A 27973-nucleotide genomic window follows, 5' to 3' on the forward strand; every position below is an offset into this window, starting at 1 on the left:
AGTGATCAATGGTATACTAACTTAAATAAACAACATCAGAAGAAAAATACCTCTTATATTGTAAGATATCGAATACACAGAATTTATTTAATACTTAGAGATTTTTAATATAATTAGAGGAAGCAATGCTCGAAAAAAAAAAACAAAAAAGAATTGTTATTTTTTTTATTTTTTGAAGGACTACAAAATTATGTCTACACCATGTGGTAGTAATTATTGAAATAAATAGAGTAATTTTTTTGCGAACTTGTTCATTGCACATAACACAGTATGCTTGTTTCGATATCAAATAAAATTATAATTTAAATTTTTTTGGCTAAATTATACTTGTTCGCCCTCAAACTAGAAGGCGAATGATATTTTTATTCTCAAATTTTAAATTATTTTAATTTCTGGTTTGAGCTTTTTGAATCTTTATAATTAAGTACCACGACACAATTTAGTTGAGCAAATATTGGTGTGTTACTAATTTGGAACTAATGTGGCATTTTAGTCACTCTCGTAACATCAATCACGATATCGCCACATCTCCTCCACATTAATGATACATTAAATGTTTTACTGAAAGTAGAGAGAAAGTGAAATAGTTTTCCGCCACAACTGTCTATTTTTGTTATTTAGTCCGTTCGTAACTTTATTTTTGGCGGAAATTCAAACTTTCCAAACTAATGTACGCAAGCCGAAATAAATTACAAAAGAAAAAGAGAAAAGATTAATGAAATATCAACCCATCTCTCACACCTCCGGCTTTTACATCATTCACTTTTCGTTAAACAAACAGCAAAACTAGGAGAACTTTAGTTGCACAGCTAAGTTTTACTCGAAGTCACTGGTTCGCCTGAAAGTATATTATGAACTAAACATCCTTTATTTACAATAATTCATAAAGTTTGGGTGAGAAATTATAATAAATTAAAGATTGTGGGGCTAAAGTGTAATTTGCTTGGGTAGTTATTGGGTACCCAAAAGGAGTGAAAATAGAGAGGTTTTGGGTTTGACCAGCTCTACTAGAGTGGGTGGACTCTTCTTTTTGTTACTCTTCGCCCCCTCCTATAAAACGAAATTAAATTTTACCCCTCTATCTCTCTCTCTCTCTATATATATATCTCTATTTCCTCATCACTCTCGCTTCTTCTTCTCCAAAATCCTCTGCGGATGCCGTGGCGAGATTCCGAATCCGAGGCCCCTCAATCTACCGATCTTTTTCACCGATCGCGTCGCTCGATTTCGTCGATCGCTCGCCCCGCTCTCGATCGGTTTGTTTTTTGTTTTTTGTTTTCTTTTTAGCTCGCGAATTTCTGGGGTTTTTTTTTGGGGGGGATAAAGATCGGATTTTTAGGGTTTTTTTTTTGTCCTTCTTGTTTCTGCTGTTTGTTGTTGTCAATTTGGGTTTTTAGCCTCGATTTTGTGTTTTTATTTGGTGTTTCTCGCTCACTCAGCTTTGGCACTCGCTCGGCTCTCGATCGGTTCGGTTTTCTCCCTAATTCCTCGGGTTCTTTTTTTCCCTTCTGAAAATCGGATGTTTAGGATTGTTCTGCTGCGATTTCTCTTTATATTTCATGCTCTATTTTTCTCACTCACCCAGAGCTCGATCGGTTCGGTTTTTTCCCCAAGTTCTTTTTATTGTACTAAAAATACGAATTTTAGGGTTTAACTGCTCTTATTTCGGTTCCAATCTGGGTTTTTGAGTTGGATTTGATGTACTATTTTGTGTTTCCTCCGAATTTGCAGGGCTTAGTTGATGGATTGGGGGTTTCGCGGCGATCTGAATTGGATGCAGTGTTGGAATCATCGGTTAGATCGGAGAAAAAGAACTGAGATCAGCTGAGAGAGATTTTAAGGGAAAATGGGTGGTCTTTGTTCGAAGGGATCCGCAGTGGATAAATCCCCAAGTGATACTACACTAGAACCAAATGGTTTTAGAAATTCAGGTCCAATTTCGTACCAATCTCGGAGGAAAAAGCCCGAGGAGTCGGCGGCGGAAGCCGCCGGAAAAGTCATGGAGAAGCAGCTTCAGGAACCAGCCTATTCATTCTCCGAGAGGATGGCGGTGTCCTCGGCAAATGCCGCCGAGTCCGACACGCCGCAGCTTTCTAGGGCTATGTCGCAGAAATCTGGGTCAACTAAGTCAAAAACAACGTCTTCCGCAAAGACTGGGTCTACCAAGGCAAGTCCATCCTCGGATTCTTCGTTTGCATTGTACTGTACTGCAAATGAAGTATCTTGGCATTGAGAATACAGTAGTAATTTGATCATTTATGGCACTTGCTAGTTTCCATGCGCTTATCCCTTGCAAAATGGGAGTTTGAATGCAGGTTATGAACATTCTACTGTTGTTCATAGAGTTGCTATGCATGAAGTATTTGTGGAGTGACTTGTGAATTTGCCGTCATTCGTTGAGAAATGGGAGTATGAATGGCAGTTTTGAGGATTCTAGTGTAGTCCATAGTAGTGTTATCGTTTGAATAATTTAATATCTGTAATTGATGCATGAAGCATTTGTGGAGTGACTTGTGAATTTGCAATGAGAATAGGTTGTAGTTTGATTATTTACGGCACTTGTTAATTTTGATCCACTTAGAAGTTTGAATTGTGGTTTATAAAATTGTAGTGTAGTCCATACTTCATTGTAGTGTCATCATGCGTAATTGATGCATGAAGTATTGTGGAGTGACTTGTGAGTTTGTGTACTTGGTCAAGGTTTTGTGCATTTTGGGTAATTAAGGTGGCATTGATGCTAGTGAGTTATTCCTTATCTTTTTGGGTAGTTCGTTCTGTTTAAATGATCTTTCAGCAGGATAAGAACCAGGTAAGTGTTATGGAGACTAACCAGAAACAAGCAACTGAAAGAGTTACCTTTAGAGGTTCTTCTGAAGGAAAATTGTGTTGAAAGTCATTTTAGGCCTGGCATTGTCTCCTCGAACGCCTACTATGAAAGGCCCAACAAAGCTTATCAAGTAGATGAGAAGGCATTTTTGGACTTAGGGTGAACTTATAATGGAAAAACGGAATGAGACATTATGGGAGATTGGCGGTCATACATGAGATTCACAATGAAGAGCATTGACAACCACATAGAAAAGTCTGTTCATTAGCAATTTCTTTCGTTTCGCTTGGCATTGTTTTCATTCCAAGCAATGAAGTATGAGCAAATTGATGTAAAGCAATTGGGGCTTTGGTTTATGCACATTTAAGTGTGATTAAAGAAAGGTTTTAGTTATTGCGGGTGAAAGGGGGGAGACACGCCGCTTGAGAGAAGGGGTACTTGAAGTTGGGCATCCTTATGTAAAATAAGGTTATGGTCCTTTTTGTGACCATATATATCCTCTTTCACTTTCATTTGCATGGATGTAGGAGCTACATTGCTCTACAACTATGCCAATGTTACTCCCAGCATAAATTCAAACATGTACCTTCATCTATTAGTCAGCCAAATCTACTATTGATCAAAAGAAAGCTGTTGATATTTGCTTAAAATGCAGTTTTTTTTTTGGGGGGGTTCTATTAGATTGGAATAGAAGTTTGTGTTCGGTCTTATTCTTTTTTGCTCTCCTTCTATGCTCCTCTATTCGTCTCAATTTCATTATTTTCTCCCTTTAGTTCTCTTAACTCTAATATTAGCTTGTCCTTCCTCGTTTTACTGATAGAATGTGATTTATGACAATTTGAGATGCTTGTAGCCTGATCTTGTTGACAATAAACAGTCATCACGAAAATATTGCCTCTGCAGCACGGCTGTATGATCAACCAATGAAATGTAATGCTGAATGATCACGCACACAATGCGATCATCCAAATCTAATTGCTTCATATGTATCTTCAGGTGATTGCAAATTATTAACAAAAAAAAGAGTAATCCAACTAATTATGGCTGTTACATATGACTCCATAGGGCCCATTACTCTCTAAATCTTTGGCTTTTAACCACATTTGGTGATTGGGTCTTGAGAGCAGCTATTTTGTCTAAAAAAAATGTTGAGTGGTGGGAATATCTCTTAAAGCTTTCCTCAATGAACCACCCAGGTGGGATCTCAACCAAGCGATCGCTTTTTTTTAGAAATGATCCTATTTGGGCTGGGAATCCAATTGCTCATTACATATAGCCTTGATGTTGTGAATTTCACCTCTATATAGGAAAATGGAACCATTAATTATTTTTGTTTGTTATTATTTTTTATTTGATTTTTTTTTTTGTGTTGTACTGAGTGATGTAAATTTGTGTTTCATTCGCGAAAAAGAACTGTATTTCATTGACATGTGTTTCCCTCTAGGCATAAGAATTATTGTAAGAAACCGTATATGTATATTTAAATGACAGAATGGAAGATTCCAAGTTGGGACTTGACCAATGGTGCTTACGAATATGGGCTTTCTTGCATGTTTTATGCATTTGAAGCTTCTTAATATCAGTTTGTTTAGCCCTTTCTGACTACCTATATTAATTGTCCCTACTACATATTTTTACGCTAGTGGAATCGAATCTCCTCTATAAGTTATTAATAGTAGCTAGTTATTGAAACAGGCTTCAGAAGTGAGTTCAATTTTGGGCAGAGCTGGTACTGTCGGGCTCGGAAAAGCAGTCGAGGTATTGGACACACTTGGCAGTAGCATGACAAGTTTGAATCTAAGTAGTGGTTTTGTATCGGGAGTGACTACAAAGGGAAATAAAATAGCCATTCTAGCTTTTGAGGTTGCCAACACTGTAGTTAAAGGTTCCAATCTTATGCAATCACTTTCCAAGGAGAGCATCAAACACCTTAAAGAAGTTGTTCTTCCCTCAGAAGGAGTGCAGAATCTCATTTCTAAAGATATGGATGAGTTGCTCAAAATTGCTGCTGCTGACAAAAGGTTATATTTACTCAGTAGTTTGTCATGCATTTTAACACATCTATTTCCTTTTCGCTACATTACGCCCTCTTGATAATTTGAGATATTTGCGTTTAGTATATTTAAGAATATATCCTACAAAAATCTGGCTTTTCATGTTTTTGTCTCAATCATTTATTTCCTACATTATACTTCACAAAATGTTACTCTGAGAAAAAAATCTTCTGGTTCTAAACCAACGTCCCCATGAATAAGTTTGTAAGGTTCCGTTAAAATTTAAGAAGTAAATTGCTTTTCCACTGAAGTGCACATTCGTTTCATTTTCAGGGAAGAATTAAAAGTGTTCTCTAAAGAGGTTGTTCGGTTCGGAAATCGTTGCAAAGATCCTCAGTGGCACAACTTGGACCGCTATTTCGACAAGTAAAAGCTCATTGAGTATTTTTTTTCTGTTATAGTGCCATTAATTTTCCAGTATTGCCTTTCTTTACATGTCTCATCTGTTTGACAATATCAGATTGGCATCAGAGCTTACACCTCAAAATCATCTGAAACAAGAAGCAGAAACAGTGATGCAGCAGCTAATGATGTGCGTCCAGTGTACCGCTGTGAGTAGCTTCCCACATTTGCATAGTAATAGTGCATAATAATTTTGGTCATTTGTAACTGAGGATCTAGAAAATAGATATGTAAATATTAGACTGGTTAGATTCTATGGCATGGTTTGCTTATGTTTGCTCTTATTAGGAATTATACCACGAGTTACATGCCTTGGATAGATTTGAACAAGACTATCGGAGGAAAAATCAGGAAGAGGATGGTTCAAATGCTATTCAAAGAGGTCATTTCCCTTGTATCCCTTATTTAAAATTATCTCGAGATGTATAATTGAGTTGCATTTACTTTAAACACAAGATCTGTCACTACAGAAAGTAAGTTGTTGCTTCAACTGGTTTTGTATGGATGTTCATGCAATTTCTAGTATGTGTTGAATGAGAAATCTGAAGAGTATTCTACTACATTTTGCAGAAGAGTCCTGTCACGGGGCTAATATGTGATTGTTTCTTATTTACGAGGTATTCTCTAGTATGGATATGTACCAATAGGATGGTGGAAACATGATTCTTTTCAGTTTTCCAATCAGCTACCTCTTTCAGCTTTGCTAGCTCTCAGTTTCTAGTTCTTTTCAATTATTTCTCTTACAAAATTTTTGAAAATCAAAATTTTAGAAGATCGAATAATTTGAGTTTTTGATTGATAATGTAGGTGATAATCTTCAAATTTTAAAGCAAGAACTGAAAAGCCAAAGGAAGCATGTAAAAAGCTTACAGAAGAGGTCACTCTGGTCCAAGAATTTGGAAGAGGTAGGTAGGTAGTATTGGTTACATATAATCTAATCTATGACGTTCAAAATACGATCTCTATTTATGGCTACATTCTCTCATGTTCTTGACATATGCATAATGTATTTTCGGTACTTTGATGCCATCTATATGCATCAACAGGTTCTTCTCACATGTTACTGTTTCTTTACTTTGCCCCTCTTATTGTTCGAGCGCATAATTACATTTACGTTCTTTGCTTCTGCTTTGAAAAATGTCTTCTGTCTTTTCTTTTCTTACAGGTCATGGAGAAACTTGTAGACATTGTCCACTTCTTACATTTGGAGATATATGATGCCTTTGGAAGGGCTGGTATTAATACCTCAAAACTTGGTTATCTTTTTATCTTCGTAGTATAATAGATACCTTTCTTATTTTATTAATGTGAACTATGGCTGCTAAGAGTGATGAGTGATCCATTTCAGTTTGAGAGATGCAGAACTGTATATCTTTTCTTTTAGAAAAGAATCTCCATGAAATATCTTTTTATTAGTCCATTTATATTTATTATTCTTAATTTTCTTTTCTTTCTCCTAAATTCACTTCTCTTACCTAGTTTGGAAAGATTTGGTTTAACATATTCTGCTATATACTGGGAAATTCTAAACTCATTCGATGGCAAATCACTAGAGTAAAGCGTAAATCTTTTGAGCTTGAGTTGAGGAGTGTTTAACTCTAACACTTAAGTTTTGAGGTTGATGTTCGGCTACTTGTGTTCTTAAACCTTAACCTATCATGTTAAATTGTGCTGTGCTGCCACTTATTTGTTGGCCTCTGTGTACATGTAATAACCTACTTAAACATGATGTGGATATCACATATTCCCTAAGTTTCTAGTAGTGATTATACGGCACAATGTTATATAAGATATAGCAAGCATGGACTCCCTAACTTTTTTTGTTATTAGCTATATTTATGCCAATGCAAGTACTTGAGAATCTTCTAACTATTTGCAAATCTTTCACTTGTTTGAACTCTCTTTATCCATATCATCTGCGATGAAAATTTATTTTGATTAGAAAGCATATTCTCAATGTTACATTCTTTGCTGTTGTTGCCATCTTTATCCAAAACATTACGACTGTCATAGCCGCAGTCTAAAGATACTTGCTTTTTTCATCTTTGTTTATCATTGTGCTAAAAGAAGTTTGGTCTTTATGAAACTGTAGATAATGAAGAAGTGCCAGAAGCATCCACCAGTCGTCGTAAAAGATTGGGGCCTGCAGGCCTTGCGTTGCACTATGCAAACATCATCACTCAGATAGATACTCTTGTAAGCTCATGTCGTCACTGTCCTTGCATTTCCTTCATTACGCAGTTTGACATATATTCATTGTTTTATTTGCTGTTTGCTATTGTATTTGCTGGATAACGTAACCCTATTACTATTCCGTTTTATACTTGATGGTTGATGTGAGTCTTCGTTTTTTTATAAGATTAGAACGAGCACGCTAACCAGTGTCTAGTAATTATGCCATATTGTTATGAACCATTGGTTGACAATTTTGATAAGTTGCGTTCATGGGTCGTTTCTTATTCACATGTGAAAGAACCGACCAGAAAAGAATCTGAATGCATGTCTATTCGGTCATCATTTCTTGGAAACATCTTCACATTTTCTATCTTCTATTTCCTATTCCATTTTAATTTGCTAGTATATCCCCCGTAAAGCGAATCTTGTTTGTGCTCCATTGTGAAGTATGTTAACCATAATTAGTTTTGAATTAGGTATCTCGATCGAGTTCAGTCCCTCCAAATACAAGGGACGCATTATACCAAGGACTGCCACCCGGCGTGAAATCAAATTTACGTTCTAGATTGCAGTCATTTGAAGTCAAGGAAGACGTATGCAGACTCCGAACACCTATGTCTATGCTGCATTTTTATCATGCTTGTCATATTTCATACAATTCTCATATGAAAATGCCTCTCGTCTTCTGTGTTTGCAGTTTACGGTCCCTCAAATCAAAGCAGAAATGGAGAAAACGCTCCGTTGGCTTGTCCCAATAGCCAATAACACAACCAAGTAACTTTTCTATTGCTGTATTACTTAGTCTTAATTAGCCATTAACGTGAACCAATTTATGATTTTTCTTATGAAACTTTTACAAATATAGGGCGCACCACGGTTTTGGTTGGGTCGGAGAGTGGGCAAACACAGGGTTAGTTCTTGATCATTTTGTTCAGCTCCTAACAAAATTACCGCAATCTACTCTTATGTTTTTGGTTTAAATATCCATGGCCGCTGTAAAATCTGAATTTTCATACATACCTTAAAATCTGAATTTTCATACATAACCTTTCATACATAACCCTCCAAAGTGCAGTCTCTGGCATAAATAACCTTATCTACGATGTGGAGTCATCCATTTCTTGGTGAGAAGTTGGTTAATATTAGAAGGAGTTTTAAAGCGGGGCCATTTTTGTAAGCATAGAAGTTATGCTTTCGAAGGCCATACGCGGAAAATTCAGATTTTGCAGGGTTATACATACAAGCAGATAATTTTGCAGGGGCTTATATATGTCAATATCTCCAAGTTTTGGATTTTATTAGAAAACCAAGCAATCTCAGATTTCGATACTCGTTTTACAGGACGGAGGTGAACCGAAAGCCGCCGGGGCAGGCCGACTTCATCCGAATAGAGACACTCCACCATGCTGACAAGCAAAAGACCGAAGCATACGTCCTCGACTTAGTAGTGTGGCTCCACCATCTCATAAGTCTCTCCAGGCCCGCAAACGGAGGCGTACGATCCCCAATAAAATCCCCCGTTCGGTCCCCAACACAAAGGGGCATAACAGTCGCACTACCCGCGAACAAAGCAAGCAATTCATCATCGCCGATACTCACCCAGGAAGACCAAGAAATGCTAAAAGACGTCAAATTCCGAAAGTTCATCCCGGGAATAAGCAAAAGCCAGGAGTTCGATATGAAGAAGCCGAGGTTGAATAAACACAGTAGGTTGAGCAAGAGTAATAACCATTCTCCTACAAGTAGTAGTAGTGGTAGTAAAAAGGACTTTTTCCCAGTGAGGAGGCCTTCCATGCTACCTGTCATCAACTTTGATATTGATAGGATAAAGGCTTTGGATGTCATTGACAGAGTGGATGATCTCAGGAAGCTATAAATGAGCTCTTTTTCCTTTTTTTTTCTGTGGAAGTTGTGGTGAGAGGATTTATGTGCTTCTTGGGTATGGAAAAGCCAATGTATGAGGGAGCAGTGTGAAGTGGTGTTTGTATGTAGGAGGGGATGCTGATCATGGCTGGTTTGTATTATATTATGCTATTGGGGCCATAACTAGATGGGCTAAAAGAAAAGGGAAAAGCAAAGAGGGGGGATGGGAGTTGGGTGCTGTAGTAGTTTCTCTACTTGTACAAGTTCTTAATAATAAAGCTTTGCATACAGCTCTTTCCATCAATCCTGCATTTAATGTTCAACTGCTGTAAATTTTCAGTAAACTACATCTTTGGTTACTTCCAACTGAATTGCATAGTTTCACCTATGTTGCTTCAGTGTGGTGCAAGTGAACCACTCCTCAGTTTTGTGTTTCAATTTGGTCAGTCTATCAAATTTAATTTGATTTTTTCCTACCAGAAGGATGGTATGGCAGCAACTTGAGCTGTTTTATCATCTCCAGAGAAAATGTGCCGGCAGGTGATAGTTGATTTGCTGGTGATGGTTGATTTGATTATTGAGCAATTTCCAGACTACCATAATTGTGCTACCGAATTATCTTTGGATGTTTTTCATTTATGAGAGATGATGTGATAACTAAATCAGCTGTCGCATTATTATTATTTTAAGGAAATCAAATAGAGCTTGAATCCATTAGATATTGAAGGTCAGTGTGATTTTATTGGAGTAAATTGTTAAGTCTAGTGATCTGAGTGAAACCCATGATAAATTCAGAGAACTCTGATAGTTAGAATACACAGGATTGGCGGACACAGATTTGCACCTTCTGCATAGCCAGATCATAAGGAACATATCTTACTCCCTTTACGGCAGAGTAAATCTAAATCCTAATTTCATTTGAGTTTAAACCCATCAAAGCTCCAAATGATCTAACTAGATATCCAAGCTGTTTCATAATCTATGTAATGGACAGAGATCAGTATTATATCTTACATTCTCTAATTTTTTTTTTTTTTTCTATATGATATTTTTTCTATATGATAAGGGAGAGAGAAGAAAAGAACTCAAGAAACAAAATAGAATTGATGTGGAAAATACATTCCAAAATTCACATTTTGGTTGTGTTTATTACTGGAATGCAATTACCAAATTATACTAACAAATAACAAAAATCAACCACCTAGTCTTTTTGCACCCAATAAGTATAAAACAAACACCCTGTGATCAACACCGAAGAATAAAAACCATTTTCTTCTTTTTGCGGATAAGTTCCTTTACAGGAAAAAAAAAAGAAAAAAAAAGAGCTTCTACAGTAAGGCAAGCTTTTCGCCATCATTTACACATTTGTCACACTTTTAAACAATCATACAATATGATTTATATAAATATATCTAATCTTTCATTCGATGTGCATGAATTTTCGCCTGGTGCTATAAGTGAAGTGTAAACCGACTACCATTTGCGCCTTTCACCTAGGAGGCCTCTCAAGAGCAACGCAACCGAATTTCCCTTTCCTGAAGTCCGTCAATACGCGAAAAGCTGCTTGGCTAACATCTCCATTGAATAGTTGAAGAGAAAGCTTCTCAATAAATCTGCGGCGAGTTGATTACAGCATTAGAAAACCAGTTATATATTACTAGATAAAGAGCCAAGCCATGCTGATACAAAGAAACCCTACGTTTTACCGCAGCGACCATCTACATCAATTCTGTAGCGGCTGCAAAGAGCTTCTGAACCTGCAAGAAACCAGAAAATCACGAGGAATATCAGTTGAGGCAGCGTATAGAATGAGATAAAAGAGCAGCAGTTTTCCCTTCTGAATTATTTGATATATTATTCTTTAACTGCCAAATTTGATGAAACGTCAGCGTGAAGTATCTGACCTACAGTAGGAATCCTTGCCAACATCTGCACAAGAATGGCCGTCACATCAGCAACATCATATGATCTCTCTCCGATATCGTCACATATCGCAAGCTTGATCGCAGCTGTCTGGTCGCTGATTCGCATTGGCAACATTCCAGGAGAGTCCAGCAATTCTAGATCCTTCCCAAAACGGACCCACCTATATAGTTAATGGAACTGAATGAACAATTCCTCGCCTTTTCTCAGGATTGCAAAAAGAATCTCCAATGAAAAATATAGTATTTATTACTGTTGTCACTTTTTCCTATGTACTAACATTTTTCAGGGAAGAAGTTAAAATAAACTTACTTAAGTTCTCTTGTGACACCAGGTCTAGAAGCTGCTGGACACATTCGGCGCTTTAATAAGCGATTAATTAGGGAAGATTTGCCCACATTCGGATATCCAACAATTCCAGCTCGGACCTGGAAGAACACAGGAGGGGGGGAAAGGAAAGAAAGAAAAACCACCGTTAAATAAGCCAGCAAGTTATCTCTTCTAATAATTCCTACAATATGGGGCTCCTTTTAGTCCTCTTTCTAACCACGAGCGTTTAATTTCCTACAAAGAGATTTTTAATATAACAAAAACTAGATGCAAGACCATCATTCACAGCTTCATGCATATTATTTTTGGCACTCCTTTATCTACAAGAACGACCTTAGCTCTGGTGGTTCTGCAGGCGCTATATCAGGTTTTATTTGATTTTCACATCACTGTGTAGATTCAAGAGGGGGGGAATCAGAAAACATACTGGACGAGGGAGGAGTCCCTTAGCTCTCCGTTTAGTATTCACAACAGTTGCTAGTGATTTTGCAAGCCTTCCAAGTTTCATTGTACCCTGCAATTGCACCAAAATTCTAAGAACATAGTAGAAGAAATCAGTAACTAACCTAAAATAGTTTATAAAGCATCTTGCCATACAATACCATTCCAAGCTGCCCATTAGCAAAGACAACTTTAATCCCCTGCTTTGCAAAGAATGCAGCCCATGCATTTCTATCAGCGCTAGATACCATGTCTTCTCTATTCAAAACTAGAATCTTTTTCCGATTGCCTAGCCACGAATCCATCTATTCATGCAAAAAAGCAATTCAAATATTTCATATTTCGCAACTCTGTTTAGTTATCTTCTCTTTATAAGTATATTGATTTTGCAAGCGTGACGAAGACATTGAAAATCACCTGAGGATGGCTCGTCGCCAAGGGGATTCTGGCATCCCGAACCTCGATGACAACATCCATTAGCTTCAATTGTTCTTTTAGTTCTTTTTCTGTTTTTGCAATATGGCCAGGATACCACTGCAAGGTGAGAATCCAATCGTGAGATGGTGATATCAGTAACCACTGAAATTTTAAAACATTAAATTCCACTCAATCATTAATGAAGAAAAGTGCTGTATGTCTCACATTCTTACACAAAATATGGGTTTTTACACAAATATCCCAGTAAAATTAACTATGTAGGTATGTAGCCCCGACAAATCTCGATTTTGACCTCAAAAGTACAGTTCACACTCTCATTTTAGAAAAAGTTGTTTCACAGAGGCAATTTCTTGGTAAGTAAAAGGGTTTTGAATAGTACATAGGAAACAATTAAGATTTAAAAGGAATGTTTATGCTATTATTCATAATAACAGAAGCGTATATATGCAACGATCCCTGTAACACAGATTCTGCAAAGGCACACCTTATCTGTACCTGCACAGGGCGCAGGGGCCTAGTCCAGTAGTGTAAATCAGCATCCAAATTTTGCCAGTCACACTCTTCCCAGAGTCCTTCACGGCTATCGTTAGCAAGATTGATCTTTTCTTTCTGAGACCAAGTAAGTGTTGTTCCACCTGCAATCTGAGAATAGATATACCATGAGGTCAGAGCACAATTCATACGCCATCTAGACATCTAGCGCGATCAGATCAAAGTAAATTTAGATAACAAAAGTTGAAGAGAGGAAAATGTTAGCATTAGTTGGTGCTTCTTAGCATCAACCAAATAATGTTTAGCAAAAAACGTTTTTTTTTTTTTCCTGGGTAATGAAAATCTAAGATAAAAGAATTACAATAACATGGATCGCTCGCTCCAAAAAAAAAAAAAAAAAAAAAAGGTAGATTGTGTGCATGAGAGATGAAGCTTCCCGAAAGATTTGGCACGAAATAGCATTTACTTTTCACATATCTATATTCTTCTTTGCGACACTAAACTATCCGCGGTAACTGTTCCATTACACTGTAAGAAACCCTAATTAAAGGCTCATCGGAAATAGCATCATCGAGGATACAAATCATAAACTCAGAAGTACATATAAGCGCAAAGCGAAGCCATGATCCCTTCCTAAGTGTTTGAATTTGGGGGGTAATATAAAAAATGGTAACTTTGATGAGCGATGTATTGTAAAATTCCAATCCGAAACCCTAGACTAGCCGACACACATAAGCACGTAGTCCAAGATTTCGAGAAACAAAGGGTTTAAAACCCTAGACTGAGCTCAAGCAAAAAACCCTAGAGAAAAATCGAGGTAGGTCGACGACGAGCTCGCTCACCGCGTTGGGGACGAAGAGTCGGGGAGGAGGAGGCGCCGCTTCGTGGAGATCGTTAATGAGGCAAAGCGCGGGCGCGGAGGAGAAAGGGGAAGAGGAGGGGATAGAGAAGAAGCCATTGGAGACGAGCTCGAGAGCTCGAGAGAGAGAGAGGTGGAGGTGAAAATGGAGACGCACACGTGACCTAATCCGGTAAAAATGTATGGAGACACCCTAAACTATATAACATTTTGAAAGATATCCCTTAACTTTTTATTTGGTTATTTATTTTGCCACACTCTTTACCTTTCTAATTTTACTTAATTTAGTTAAAAATTTTATTTTATCAAATTTATTACTCTATAAATTATTAACTATTAATTTACTAAAAGGTGATTAATGTTATTACATTTGACCAAACCATCAAGGAATTTGAAAAAAGTTCTCATTATTTTTTTAAACTAAAGATCATTTAATTTTTTTTTTAAAAGAAAGGAGTCTCAATTAAAAAAATAAAAGTTAAAGGGCCTAAACCCTAAATCCTAAAACCTTAAACTCTAAACTAGTTCGTGTCAATGGCCGAACACGAGCGAGCTGGGACCGACTCCTGCTCAGCACGTTTCACAAACTAGCCGAACACGAATTGGCTGGTTAAAATATCGAGCCTAAAGAGCCAAAAAATTTATAAATGAGCCGCTTACGAATAACAAGTTAAAAGTATTAGAAAGAATATATATATATATATATATATAGAAAATAATTTTATAAGATCGTACGTATTAGATTTTAATTTAATGGTTAAAATTTTACATATAAATAAAGCTTTTTACAATTGAGTTGAAATTTATATTTAAATTGAGCTAAAAATTAAATAATAAAAATCTGTATTATATATATATATAATTATTATTTATCTGCATAAATATAAAATATATATTTATTCAAGCTGTTATCAAGCCGAACATGAGTAAGTTAATCCTAGATCATTTCAACTCCTTTACTAAACTAAAGGATTCGATCTCGAGCTCATTTTAAGTCCAATACGAACCGCTTACGAACAGAGAGTTAGGTTGTCGACGCTATTCTAAACTCTATAATTGAGAATTATTTGATAAACGTGTTAGTTGTGTCAATTTGAGCATTGACCTACTTTTGATGTGTGTTTCCAGCTAACCAAAAAACATGTTGACACCAATTTCGAATTTCAAAATGTGATTGAACATTTTAAAATACGTACTGTATTAAAAATTTCAAAATAATTTCAAAATAATTCTATAAAAGTTAGTGAAAAAGAGAATTGGAAGAGAAGAACTTGGGAAAAAATATCCCAATAAGTTATCATTTTCTCACATGAGTGAAAAATTAGTGAAAAAAAAAAACTCACAAATGAACTTGTTCATAAATTTTAAGCAGGCTACAAAAAATTTCAAATACTAGTTTCTAAAATTGAGATTGGCTGCTACAGTTTTTTCTCTAATGCTTAGCATCAAATTCTTTATAGTATTATTAATTAAAATTATAAGGACATTTCTAGTATTATATTTTATTCATTATACATAATTATGAATAAATTATATAACATAAATTATTACATAAAATTAACTATTATATAAAATAAAATAAATATATACTAATATAAATTAGATTGTTATATAAAATAATTTTATAAATAATTTTATATAAAATCTATTGATATAAATAAATTATTTTATAAAACATGTTTAGGCTTATTTTGGTATTAAGGTCCATCTGCCGCTATTAGATAAAATGGAATTGAGATAAAAATATACAGAGTTATACTTCTGCGTTCTTCGGTGAGACTGCAAAAAATATACAATAACCGACTCATTGTGCGTGATATGCGAAATACAATATTACGTATAATTTCTGTCCGTTTGGTTCCTGAAAAACAAATTTTTTGCTAAAACATGGATATGGTGTAGTGTAGAAAAAGCCTTTTCTTTTTTGCTTTTTTTTTCCAAATTTTATAAAAAAAAGGCTCTTCACAAAATTTTTATTTCTTTTTTTTTTTCTAAAAAATAAATTTTCATACTTTTCCAACAAACAGGCTATAAATAAATGATCTTATGGAACAGCAATTTTAATGGTGTCTCAATTACTGCATTGCAGATTATGATAACCTGATTTAAGTTTGGAAATATTAATTGGGTTAGAAGAGTGATGGGAAACACGAAACTAATTAAGATAAAAACGCACAGAACTTATCTGAGTTGGCTATCCAATCTTTCAAAATCATAATTTCACTGTTCAATCTTTCAATTCATTTAAATTGAATCAGTTAAATTTGAGTACGTCATTTATCTTTATAGGCCTTATTAATATATTTCATATAATTCTGGCAACTCTAAATTTATTCCAATAAGCAATAAGCTTAAATTTTGAAATCAAAGTTCTGTTAACCGACTCAAATTAAATAAAATGAAAGATTGGACAGTAAAATCGAAATTTTGAAAGACTTCGCGGCAGACTGCCATAATTCAGATAAGGGGTTAAAAGCAGTCAAATCCTGATGATAGCTTGACAAAATAGACAACATAAGTTCCAAAAATTCAGTCAAATAGAAACACAAGAGGACTTTTATTATCACTTGTAGGATAATGAAAGCACTTGTGCCGTACAATTAGGCAATAGAAAAGCGAAATCTTCAGGAAGTTCATAGAAACTCAAGGCAGTGGAACAGACCTTTTGGTGCTTTTGACTACGGCAGCAGATCTTCCAGAAACAGAAGAGTACTCAGATAGCTGTTTTGAACTTTGAACTGCTACCAAACACAAAGGTAAAGGTGCACTAAATGAAAAACTTTGGAAAGAAAAAAAAAAAAACTAGCATTTATTTCAGATCAGTATTGCAAACAAAGAATCTCAAATGTTGGAAATCTAAAATCATGATTTTGCAAGCGCGAAAGTATGATGATGCGCCCTAATCACGTAACAGACAATCTCATGCCTTAGTTTTGTAGAATTGGAGAAGGCCTTAGGCCTGAACCTGCTGTATCTGCAAAAGTGCTGTTTGATTAGAGTTGTCCAAATTATAAACAATAATCGCTTTCGCAAGAAACACAGCTTCCAGCTGTAGCAGAATCGCAAAACCAGAGAGTATACACTTTCAGCAAAAGCTCCTAGCTTTCGATTTATCAGATAAACACTTGAAGAGTTTTATATCGGATAATCACGTAACTCGAGCAATCAATGCGTATGCAACAAATACGAGCCTCGACAGGATTCTGCGAAATATGCAGTAAACACGGGCAAATTACAAGTAGGCCCGGATCAAAGCCGCAAAGAAAGAGCGAATCAGGATCTGCAATCGACTACAGTTCAGCCAAAGCATTCCGCGCAGTCGTATCGCAACTCGATTTCAAGAGGAAGAAGTTTGCATCTACCACCGAATGCGAACAAAATAAGAAAAATGAATATATATATATATATTGTGAATAAAATTGGGACATGTTTATGGTTAATCAACTGATAATCTGAACTGATACCGACTACTAGTACTAATCATCATCGACGTCGTCATTGCCAAAATTTCAGATCAAAAGTATTAGCTAATCAGGAAAATAAGGCAGAATGAAACTGTTAAAACAAGAAAAAGAAACCAAATCCGAGGTAGCAGGGCATCTGTATGTGTTACCATTTTTCCGCAGTTCTTCGAATTCACTAGGCAGTGCGCGAGTGCGCGAATTGCGAGTGCCCTTGCTGCCTCTTGTTGTTTGCAGTAGTTCTATCTATCTATCTATCTAATCTATATATGAGAGTTACCGTCACCTGTTCGAGGAAATGCCTGTACTTGCTTGCTAGTCCTCGGATTCGGAGGCGGCCGTTGTGGCGGCGGTGGAATGGAGGTGGAGCTGGGGGGGAGGGACGGGGTAGTCGCGGGAGAAGCAGGCGTCGCAGAAGGTGGGGGATTCGTCGCCGAGGAGGGAGCGGAGCTTGTCGAGGGAGAGGAAGGCGAGGGAGTCGGCGCCGATGAGGCGGCGGACGCCCTCGGGGTCCATGCGGTTGGAGACGAGCTCGGCGGAGGAGGGGGTGTCGACGCCGTAGTAGCAGGAGGCGACGACGGGGGGGCTGGCGATGCGGACGTGGACCTCGCGGGCGCCGGCGCCGCGGAGGAGGCGGACGATCTTGGAGGAGGTGGTGCCGCGGACGAGGGAGTCGTCGACGACGACGACGCTGCGGCCGCGGAGGACGCCGGGGACGGGGGCGAGCTTGAGCTTGACGGCGAGGTCGCGCACGTCCTGGGAGGGCTGGATGAAGGTGCGGCCGACGTAGTGGGAGCGGAGGAGGCCCTGCTGGAAGGGGACGCCGGAGGCCTCGGAGAAGCCGAGCGCGGCGTAGAAGCCGGAGTCGGGGACGGGGATGACGACGTCGGCGCCGGGGGCGGGGGACTCCTCGGCGAGGGCGCGGCCGAAGGCGGAGCGGGAGGCGTGGACGGGGCGGCCGAAGACGACGGAGTTGGGGAGGGCGAAGTAGACGTGCTCGAACACGCAGGCGCGGCGGGGGCGGCGGGGGAGGAGGCAGAGCGAGGACACCGACATGTCGCGCGCGTCCACGACCACGAGCTCCCCGGGCTCGACCTCGCGGACGTACTCGGCGTCGATGAGGTCGAGGGCGCAGGTCTCGGAGGCGAAGGCGAGGGCGCCGTTGGGGCGGCGCCCGAGGACGAGGGGCCGGAACCCGAAGGGGTCGCGCACGGCGAACAGCTTGTGGGGGGAGAGGAGGAGGAGGGAGAAGGCGCCCTCCAGGGCCTCGCACGCGCCGAGGATGCGGGAGAGGAGGGGGCGGGACTGGGACGCCGCGATGAGGTGGAGGAGCACCTCCGTGTCGGACGAGGTGTTGAAGATGGAGCCGCGCGACTCCAGCAGCGCGCGGAGGGGGCGGTAGTTCACCAGGTTCCCGTTGTGGGCCACGGCCAGCTGCCCGAACCGGTACGAGGCCAGGAAGGGCTGGACGTTCGCGGCGGCGGCGGAGGGGGAGCCGTCGCCGGAGGTGGAGTAGCGGACGTGGCCGATGGCGGACCCGCCGGGGAGGGACGCGAGCAGGGCCGGGTCCGAGAACACGTCCGTCACCAGGCCCAGGCCCGTCACCGACCGGAGCCGCGGCGGGGACGACGACGGGTCCGACGCCGCGATCCCGGCCCCCTCCTCGCCCCGGTGCTGCAGCTTCTGCAGCGCCAGGTAGCAGAGCGACGCCGCGTCCGGGTCGCCCACCACCCCCACCACCCCGCACTCCTCCCGCGGCTTGTCCATCGCGAAGTCCACCTCCACGAACGGATTGGCCTCCTTCTCCGCGGGACCGGCGGCGGCGGCGGCGGCGAGGAGTTGGAGGGGGCGAGGGGGGCGGCGGAGGAGGAGGGGGGAGGGGAAAGGCGCGAGCTTCGGAGCGCCGGAGGAGGAGGAGAAGGTGGCGGTGGTGGTCGCCATGGATAAAGGTGGGAGCTTTGGAGAGGAAAGGAGGAAAAGGTGGGAGCTTTTTGCGTTTATTGGTGTTTGGGTTTGTATATATAATTTAATATATATATTTATATCTATAGATATAAGACCTACGTAGAGGAGGAAGAGGAAGAAGAAGAAAATACGGAGTAGGAGATAGAGAGAGAAAAGGGCGGATTCGGAGAATTTAGTTATTAATTTAATTTATTTCTTTTTTTTTATTAGAGTTCTATTCCTATTTGGACAAATAAAAGATATAAAAGATTCCTAATATATTGAAAATCAAAATTTATGATGATTGTGTTACTTTTGTATTTTTCATGTGTTATTTTAAATTTGAATTTGAAGATTCATAATTTTTTTTTGCTGAGATGAACTAATATACCATATCAGTTTCATATCTGAATATCTATCTAAAAAGTTATTGATATTTGATAATTATGTGGTTTAGAAAATTCTACTTTTTCAAATTCAACCGCCATAATTTATTACTTCTTTCCCTATCTAAGTTTTGTGATATGTAACATTCATTATTTTAATAGCAATAAATTGTAAGACTGAGAAAATATTTATAACTTCGTATTATTTTCTGGAAAAGCATTAAAAACCTATTTTCAAAGTTCACCATGTTAATACAAATTTCAAACCCGTTACATTACAATTAAAGGTCTATTTTTTTTTTTAAAAAAACATATTAATTGCAATCAAATTAACTTATATAAGGTTATATATGTATGGTGATCTAAATTGACGTAGTTTAAAGGGAATCAAGGTCAAAAAGTGAGCGTAGTGAATCACGCAATCCTAGCCCTTCGTTTTGCAATGGCCAAAAAGGAATAATCGTATTATTTACGCAGAGATATGAAACCCTAACACTCCGCCGCCATAACATCGGAGAAACCATTCCCTGCACCTGGCGTATATCCATACGTATTATGCACCTCATCCAAGTATTTACTGATATTTTAAAAATTAAAAAATTATAAAACAAAAATTTAGGAAACTTAACTTTACCACCCAACTTTTCAATTTATTTGAATTGAATTGGTCAATGACACTTTAAATTTAAAATTTGAATATATCATTTATTTTTACAGATTTAGTTAGCATATTTCATGCAATCCTCGCAACTATAAATTTATTAAAGTAATGTTATTAGTTTAATTTTAAAGTCGAATTATCGTTGACAGACTTGAACCAAAAATAATTTAAAAAATTATATAGTAAAATTAAAATTTGATTTAAAATGGTTCACGGTTCAAATATTTTTTACAAAATTTTGATCTACTAAATAATCGCTGTAACATCTAAGAAAAAGTATATACAAATTACAAATTTTAAATATTTATTAGCTAGATATCAAGTAATCTAAAATTATCTAAATAAAAAACTAGTGTCTAAATTTGCTAATACTTACAGATCTCACGTCATTTTCACAATATAAATATCCAAGTAATCAGTACCGCTAACACAATCAAAGTGATTTGAATTTACACATTTACAAATTTTATAGTTTACAACATCATGATCTTATACACACTTTTATTCTTGCAAAATTTCAAATAGCTTAAATCTCTTTTTATGCAGTGCTTGATCGTCTGATCAAATGTCCTATACGGTGAGTTGCTACATAAATAAATATCATATTTACCGAACACGGTCAAACAGATAAAAACTTAATATTTATATTTAAAGAGTATATAATAACTTAATATTATCCATACCACATTTAAAAGATAGGACTTACGAGTCCTCAATTAAAGGCTTAATGGTTGGGCCACTTGAAATTTAAATTCAAAACCTAATTTTTCATTTTTTAAAATGAATTTATTTTCCAACTGAATAGCTTACTATTTCCTAAGGAAAAAAAATAAAAAGAAAAAAAAGCAAACAGGATTTTATACAGGGCATTGGTGTACGAGATCGTCTAAGACCCGGTCATCTGCACTAATTCCTATCGGATCGCTATTTTTGAACGGTACTAGGGCTCGAGAAAATGGCGTCCCACGGTGAACGTCCGACTACTTTATTCCGCCGTCTTTACTTCGTGCCGTTGCGTGGACCGCGTGGGAACCTCCTTGGGCAACGATTTCTTGCTGTGGCGGGCCCCAACACAGAACCTACTTGCTAAAATATACAAAAATAAAGGGAAGACTCAAAAAACCCCCCCTGTGGTCGGTGCATTCTCCTCCCTCAACTTTTTTCACCCTGCTCTGTGTTAAAACGTATCAATTTAAGACCCCCTGTGGTTTCATTTTTATCTTTTCGGAAGCTTTTTCGTTAATATTTCGTTAAATTATATACAAAAAACTTCAGATAACCATCTATATTTATCGAATAGTCACTTTAGTATTCTTTAATTTTAACTTTGTCACTGATTTTTAAAAAAAATAATAATAAAATTGATAACAAAAAGATAAAAACGAAACCACAGGGGGGCAAATTGATACGTTTTAAACCACAGGGTAGCAAAGTGAGAATGCACGAAACCACAGGGGGGTTTTTGAAGTTTTCCCAAATAATAATAATAATAATAATAATAATAATAATCTAGGGAATTCTCTTTTAAGACTTTTCTTTTTTTTTTTTGTATTTTCCCTTTTTAGAAGACTTTAATAATAAATAAATGGTTGCCCTAAGTTGAAAATACTCTCCTATTGACTTTTATGACTGTAATAGGAAAAAAGAAAAAAAAAAACTTCCCAATTACATGAATTTTACTAATGTACTCGCACTAATCCTTAAAATATTAAACTTACAAATGAAAAAGAGAAGATAATATATTATATGCAGGTTAAGATTCTTATTTTAATTTAGGGGCAATTACTTATATATCCCTGAAAAGTTCCTGACTTTCCGATTTACCCCTCTTAGAAGGCTAATATTGAAAATACCCTTTCAACGTTCCAACCTATTTCTAATATACCTCTAGAGTTAAAATCTATTAATTAACTCTGTTATCTCTATAAAATTACTATTTTGCCCTTTCAAATATACCCTTCCACTATCACTGACTTTCTTATTTGCCCTTAAAGTTAGGGGCACAAAAAGTATTTTGACTTTTGGTCTTTTCCAATATACCCCTTTTCCAAATATACTCATTTACCGTCACCAACATTTCTTATTTGCCCTTAAGTTAAGGGCAAAATTGGTATTTTAATTCTTTTTAACTGTGGTATATATTTAACTCACGTTTAACCCAAGTTAACTTAACAGGAAATAACTGCAGGGGTATTTTGCAATAACGGTGGAACATATCAGAGATATTTTAAAAAGAAAAAAAAGGAGGGATAAATCGAATATTTTCAAACGTATGAGGGGTATATAGGCAATTATCCCTTTAATTTAATGTAACATTGTGTGATGGCACATGAATCATATCTTGAGCAAAATAACCTACTTTTCCTTTCACGAGCGTAGCTAAATAAGCCTATTTGGATGCATGAATATCTTTTCCAATATATATAATATTTGACGGATGAACAGTCTGATAAAATGTCTAAAATGATATATCATATTCGACATTCAAATAATTTGTTATGAATAAGATAAATAACTCGGCAGGAAAAGACGATAGCCTACAAAATCATTGGCGCCAAGAACTTTGAAGAAGCAAAAGAATGAAACTTTTTTACTTGTACTGAATAAGTTACTTTTTCGCTGAATAACTTATTCCGACATACAAATAGGGCTGACATATGAGTGATGGATTGCAAAGAAAAGTGGGATATTTGATAAGAACAAGAGTAACTTTTTTTGTTTTCCAAAAGCTGTTTGGATGACTTTTATATAAAAATATAAAATGCAGCAAAAACAATCTCATTCCTACGTAATTTGGGGAGAAGATTTAAAAGAGCTCAAAACTATAAAATTTTGGAGTAAAATAAGAGCAAACATTTTAGCCATGCATTTCCCTGTAACTCTATCTCTCTCTCTCTCTCTCTACAATTGGAACTTACACTGCTCTAAACATCTCAAATACAAAGTTTTTTTTCACTTAAAAGTAATATGTTTTAAACAAATACTATACCAGTAATAAAAAAAACCTTTGAATTAAACTCTGGCATTCCCAAACAGTCCCTAAATTGTTACTTGAACAAAGTTTTCACTGTTCTGGAGATTTTTTTTTTTTTTTTCCACATTAATATCTGAAGATGCAGTTAATAATGGACTGGCCACCCAGAAGAAGTACATTGACATTGGACCCAATAATTCTTTTGCGGAGGCAACTTTCAGAGGAAAAGGCCAGAAAGAGACCCAATTCCAATTGCAAGGAAAATTATTGACTGCGCCGAGCATAGAAGTACATCTCATATACCGCACATTTAAAACTCTATTGATAAAGTCCTCAAAATTAAAATTTAACTTATTAGATATGTTTTACGACACATTTAACGACCCGCTTCCCAAGATGTCATCCATCACTTAGCCCACACTTCAACTAAATGGGCATCTTAGACGTGGTAGCCCATTACACCAAATCCATCGGCCCAAAATGACTAAACTCCGTTATCTAGTCTGGTCTACTTAGCCTTATATATTCATGCACCATGGATTTTACATCCGATGTGAGACTATTCTTAGCCCCGGAGAGTCACATACTACCAATCACATACATAGCCTAAGATTTCCAGCCAGTCTATGATAACATCCTCAAAATTAAAATATAACTTATAGGATATGTTTTATGACAATTAAAAGTCCTATATATCAAAAATCATAACATTTGGTCAAAGATTTTCTATGAATTCTGCTGTTGATTTTCGCAACTTCTTGATGCCTAGACAATGAATTTTCAAAAGGCGTGCTTTAGATGTCGTAGAACACTAATCATCATAAGAAATAAGGTGTGGTGTTTGGAGATATATGTATATACACCCTGTGCTGGCAATAATTTTCTCCAATTGCAAGAGGGTCTGAAACTGACCCACACAAACTGAGCAACCAAATCCTTATCCTGGCTTTTATGTCCACCTATAAACAAGAGGCAGGGACGCACTACTGCTACACAACTGGATATGAGAGAGAGATAGAAAGAGGTGTTTGTGTTGGTATTGTGTTAGCCCTGTTTAATGATAAAGTGGGGAACCCACAAAATAATGAAATACAGAATATTCCACTTGTTGTTTACTACAACCCACTACCTGATGAATGTGACCATCTCTGACCATTTCTAACCTTCTAACACGACATAATCTCTTTGAAGTGTTCGTGTAAAATAGTTGTTAATACCTAGCTTCAGAAGCAGCTTCTCTTGTACAAAAAGTAATATCCAGGAATCAGCAACCAGATGTTCAATGTTACGAAAGGACGTCGACTGAAGTTGTTACTGGAAATTTTTTGTTACCCAAGCAACTCTAATCAGATAACACTCATACGCTTCTACCTATTTGAGAAGGAATTACTGCTTAGACCTCAATTGCCACATCATTCATGTCACACCTTTTAAAGACAACATTAAAAAGGTTTACCTATAACCTAGACTTGATTTTTTTTTTTTTTTTGGTGACTTTCTGGGCTTTTACATTCTTTCGTTACCAACAAAATAACTTTCTCAATCACCAAAGAGTCGACTTTTTTTGTGCAGTTTATTGAACCAGGTTCATGATAGAGAATGCCTTGTTGAAGCTGTTGCTGCTGGAATTAATTTATACAGACAGTTTCTTTTTCCTCGATGTCATTTGTTGACAAAAGAAGAGACAAGGCAAGAAGCCATTCAAGGACTTGGATGCAAATCAATAGCTTTATTTACTCAAATTGTATAACAAGAATCATTAAGTTATTCTTCCAATTATTGATGAAATCACTAATTGATTCCGACCCTGATAAACTAAGCAAAGAAAAGATCAATCGCTAGGTAGAAATGACCTACCATCTTAATGAATGAGAAAACACAGCTTAACAAACAAAACAAGGAATAAAACTTCAGCATAAGAAAGGGCGATACCATTAAGCTGAGGCGCTCTTCTTCTGCTGGAAAATGACAGCATAGATGGGAACAGCCACCCCGATGCTAAAGGCTGATAGCACCGAGAGGGACATCTTAAGCTTCTGATGCTTCATCCGATCCAAGTTGTACATGTGCTTTGCGTGTTCATAGAATGGCGCATCTCCATGGCCATGTGCTCCGCCCATTCTCTTTACCCCAGTTGAGTGAAACCCACGAGACACTGAGAGAACCAGAAAAAAAACCAAGATGAGAAAATAAGATCATTTAAGTTGAGCAGTAACAGGGAAATGAGAAAGTTCGATCTTATCATTTTAAATTGAGAAAATGAAGTAATATAATGCACCCTTTTCCAATGTGACGACTCTAATGTAATTAAACGAGCCCCATATACTCGAAGTTATAGCGATAACCAAATAGCTAGCCACTTTAATGCTAGTGAAGATTGAAGAAATGTCTTTTGCAACTAAAATTAACATAAAAACAAAAAGAGCTATGCTCGGAATGAACATATGCTCCAGGTCCAGGTATTAGCAGCAAATTTCCACAAAAGATCACGTTCCATTGGCCACAGTAATCAATTTAGTAGTATGGATTAGCATCAAAACTCACTATCAATACAACAGGATGAATCATTGGGGTCCTACACGAGAGAAAGGGTAATTAAATAGAACATTTCAAACAGAAAAGACAAAAAGTCCTAGCCCGCCACAAGGTAAAGGTATGCTTATACCAAAAAAGTACATACCTTCCAATTTATAATTTAAAAGGAGATCAAAACAGTTTATTTTCAGGAATTCAGCCCAACCCCCTTCATCCCTTAACCTAGAAACATTACCAATTTCGTAAAATATCTAAACAACACATCACAAAAAGAAATTATCAATTTACCACACCAGTCAAGATCTTGTCTATGAAGCATCATATTTGACATCAGAAAATGCCAAATTACTCTTCCGATTATATAACCAACCTACTGAGTTATTTCTCTAGAAAAGCATTCCAATAAGAAGATCCTGGGTCCAGACTCTTAATCCAGCTATTCGTAAATTCCCAAGGATAATTCCACGAGTCCTTTGGGCGTCAAGCATGCATGGCTTAACGCAGAAAGAAACATCTCTTAGATTGTAAGATGATGTTTAAGAAAGTACGCTAACTGTGAAAAACTTTACCTTCCTGTGTAGATTCAACAAAAGGTTACATATGCATCCAAAATCATCTTTCATGATTTCTTCAGTAAGAAGAATGGAGAAGATATGTAATTGGAACTGAACTAACATAAATAATCACGGCTTATCGTCAACAACATATTCCAATGCTTTAAATGTAATAACTAGACCACTTACAGGGAAATTTTGAGAATATTTTTTACTGTAGCAGAATAGAAGAACAATTGTAATTTGGTTTACTATTATATTGGACATGATGACTACACCACATGAAATACTACTTAGCAAGCATATTAATACAAAACAAATACTTCAAGCTAGTTTTTAATCATTATCTAAAGTTTCGCCAAAAACTCTGAAACCAGCCAAAACATTTCGGTTTCAGTGGGTGCCAGCACAAAACTAGGGACCAAAACAATTGAAGCAGAAACACTTCCGCTTAGGTTATAAGAGTTTAGAAACTTCAGATATTCAGTAATCACAGAAAATTAAAAAAATTAAAAACTTCATAGATATTGATAAATATAAATTGAAAAGGAAAAAAAATACATGAGAAGGAAAAAAAGAAAAAAGAAAAAGAACAATAGACATTGTCGTATTATGTCACTAAATCCAAGTGCTTACAGTAATCTACCATATAGCAAAAACCACCACATTGCAGGTAAACGTTTGTTATATATTTAATTAGGTGTAACCAATAATGCCAATTCATACAAGCAAGGATGAGTTGCATCAATAATTAACATATATCTTTTTCCTTTTTCTTTCTTTTTTTTTTTTTTGCCACTTAATATATATCCTTGATCCTTGATAAGATTAACAGAATCACTACTGTAGTTCACCACATTCTGAGTTCTACTAAAAATTTCTTCCAAATCAACTCAAACCCCACTTACTAACGATTCCAAATAATAAACTTGATAATATTACAATTTCAATTCCTTAAAATTCTACGATTTGAGGCATCCAAACAAGGTGATCATAAGATTATGTTCAAATAATAAGCCAATGAATCAACAGGGTAAAAAACAGATCTTTCCATTGCTTCTTGTGTCACTCATAGCAACCGATCTTAAAAATCCATCGAAACTAACAGGTAAAATTTTATATACCTCACCAGAACACTGCCGCATTAAACTTAGAAATTTTTTATCTAGTGTGTCCCAATTAACTTTTTTAACAGGAAAAATTCGCATCTAATAGACAAAATTTCTACTAGATGTGATAATCTATAAATCCCACCAGAATGCAACGAAACTCTCTCAGAATTCTCCAAAAATCAGAAGAAATATAAAATTCGGTACCAAAAATTACAATTCTCAGAGTTTAGACACCCATTTCAAAATGCACAAGGCATTGTTACCAAACTGATCATACGAAAAGCATCAACATAACACAAGGTTCGTCGATCTCGGACGAGACGCTTCGATCTCGGATTCGATTCGAAGACGATGCGATCACGGAATCGGAAAGAGAGACAGAGAGAGAAGGAGAAGGGGATCACCGGAGCGGCAGAGAGTGGATCGGAGGGCGGGGTTGAGCATCGCCATTGTCGTCGTCTTCGTCGTCGTCGTCGTCGTCGTCGTCGTCCTCGGCTTCGTTCGATCGTTGTCGCATCGTACACTCCGAAACGGGATTTTAT

General features: G+C 37.2%; 4 protein-coding genes across 10 annotated transcripts; 1 reads left to right on the plus strand and 3 right to left on the minus strand.

Moving 5' to 3' along the window:
* Positions 1134-9625, plus strand: LOC109720218. Of its 3 annotated transcripts, none has more exons than XM_020247156.1 (13): positions 1134-1256; positions 1732-2167; positions 4523-4848; positions 5155-5247; positions 5342-5432; positions 5572-5665; positions 6091-6188; positions 6449-6518; positions 7376-7479; positions 7935-8051; positions 8156-8232; positions 8324-8368; positions 8800-9625. In XM_020247156.1, exons 2-13 carry the CDS (start codon positions 1847-1849, stop codon positions 9332-9334), a joined length of 1971 nt encoding a protein of 656 aa, XP_020102745.1. In that variant the 5' UTR covers positions 1134-1256; positions 1732-1846; the 3' UTR covers positions 9335-9625. The 3 variants fall into 3 exon arrangements, with proteins under 3 accessions (XP_020102745.1, XP_020102763.1, XP_020102755.1); XM_020247174.1 differs by lacking the exon at positions 8800-9625 and adding an exon at positions 8519-8769 and having other exon boundaries at positions 8324-8478; XM_020247166.1 differs by lacking the exon at positions 1134-1256 and adding an exon at positions 1443-1466.
* LOC109715043 (DAR GTPase 3, chloroplastic) lies at positions 10562-17303 on the minus strand. Its single transcript, XM_020239867.1, has 11 exons — positions 17250-17303; positions 16770-16853; positions 13788-13997; positions 12949-13095; positions 12433-12549; positions 12177-12320; positions 12002-12088; positions 11557-11672; positions 11226-11407; positions 11021-11078; positions 10562-10934 (listed from the first exon to the last, which is right to left on the minus strand). The coding sequence occupies exons 1-11, from the start codon at positions 17301-17303 to the stop codon at positions 10811-10813; spliced, it is 1323 nt and encodes a 440-aa protein (XP_020095456.1). The 3' UTR covers positions 10562-10810.
* LOC109710426 (amidophosphoribosyltransferase, chloroplastic-like) lies at positions 13064-19353 on the minus strand. 4 transcript variants are annotated; one of them, XR_002216351.1, is made up of 3 exons: positions 17552-19353; positions 16467-16542; positions 13064-13095 (listed from the first exon to the last, which is right to left on the minus strand). XR_002216351.1 is itself a non-coding variant. In XM_020232974.1 (2 exons), exon 1 carries the CDS (start codon positions 19204-19206, stop codon positions 17581-17583), a length of 1626 nt encoding a protein of 541 aa, XP_020088563.1. In that variant the 5' UTR covers positions 19207-19353; the 3' UTR covers positions 16194-16542; positions 17552-17580. The 4 variants fall into 4 exon arrangements, 3 of the variants coding, with proteins under 3 accessions (XP_020088563.1, XP_020088584.1, XP_020088576.1); XM_020232974.1 differs by lacking the exon at positions 13064-13095 and having other exon boundaries at positions 16194-16542; XM_020232995.1 differs by lacking the exons at positions 13064-13095; positions 16467-16542 and adding an exon at positions 16708-16778.
* Positions 19511-27967, minus strand: LOC109710445. 2 transcript variants are annotated; one of them, XM_020233016.1, is made up of 3 exons: positions 27836-27967; positions 25163-25385; positions 19511-20128 (listed from the first exon to the last, which is right to left on the minus strand). In XM_020233016.1, exons 1-2 carry the CDS (start codon positions 27879-27881, stop codon positions 25165-25167), a joined length of 267 nt encoding a protein of 88 aa, XP_020088605.1. In that variant the 5' UTR covers positions 27882-27967; the 3' UTR covers positions 19511-20128; positions 25163-25164. The 2 variants fall into 2 exon arrangements, with proteins under 2 accessions (XP_020088605.1, XP_020088598.1); XM_020233009.1 differs by lacking the exon at positions 19511-20128 and having other exon boundaries at positions 24940-25385.

This window comes from Ananas comosus, linkage group 1 (genome assembly GCF_001540865.1).
Source record: "Ananas comosus cultivar F153 linkage group 1, ASM154086v1, whole genome shotgun sequence".
NCBI lineage: Eukaryota > Viridiplantae > Streptophyta > Magnoliopsida > Poales > Bromeliaceae > Ananas > Ananas comosus.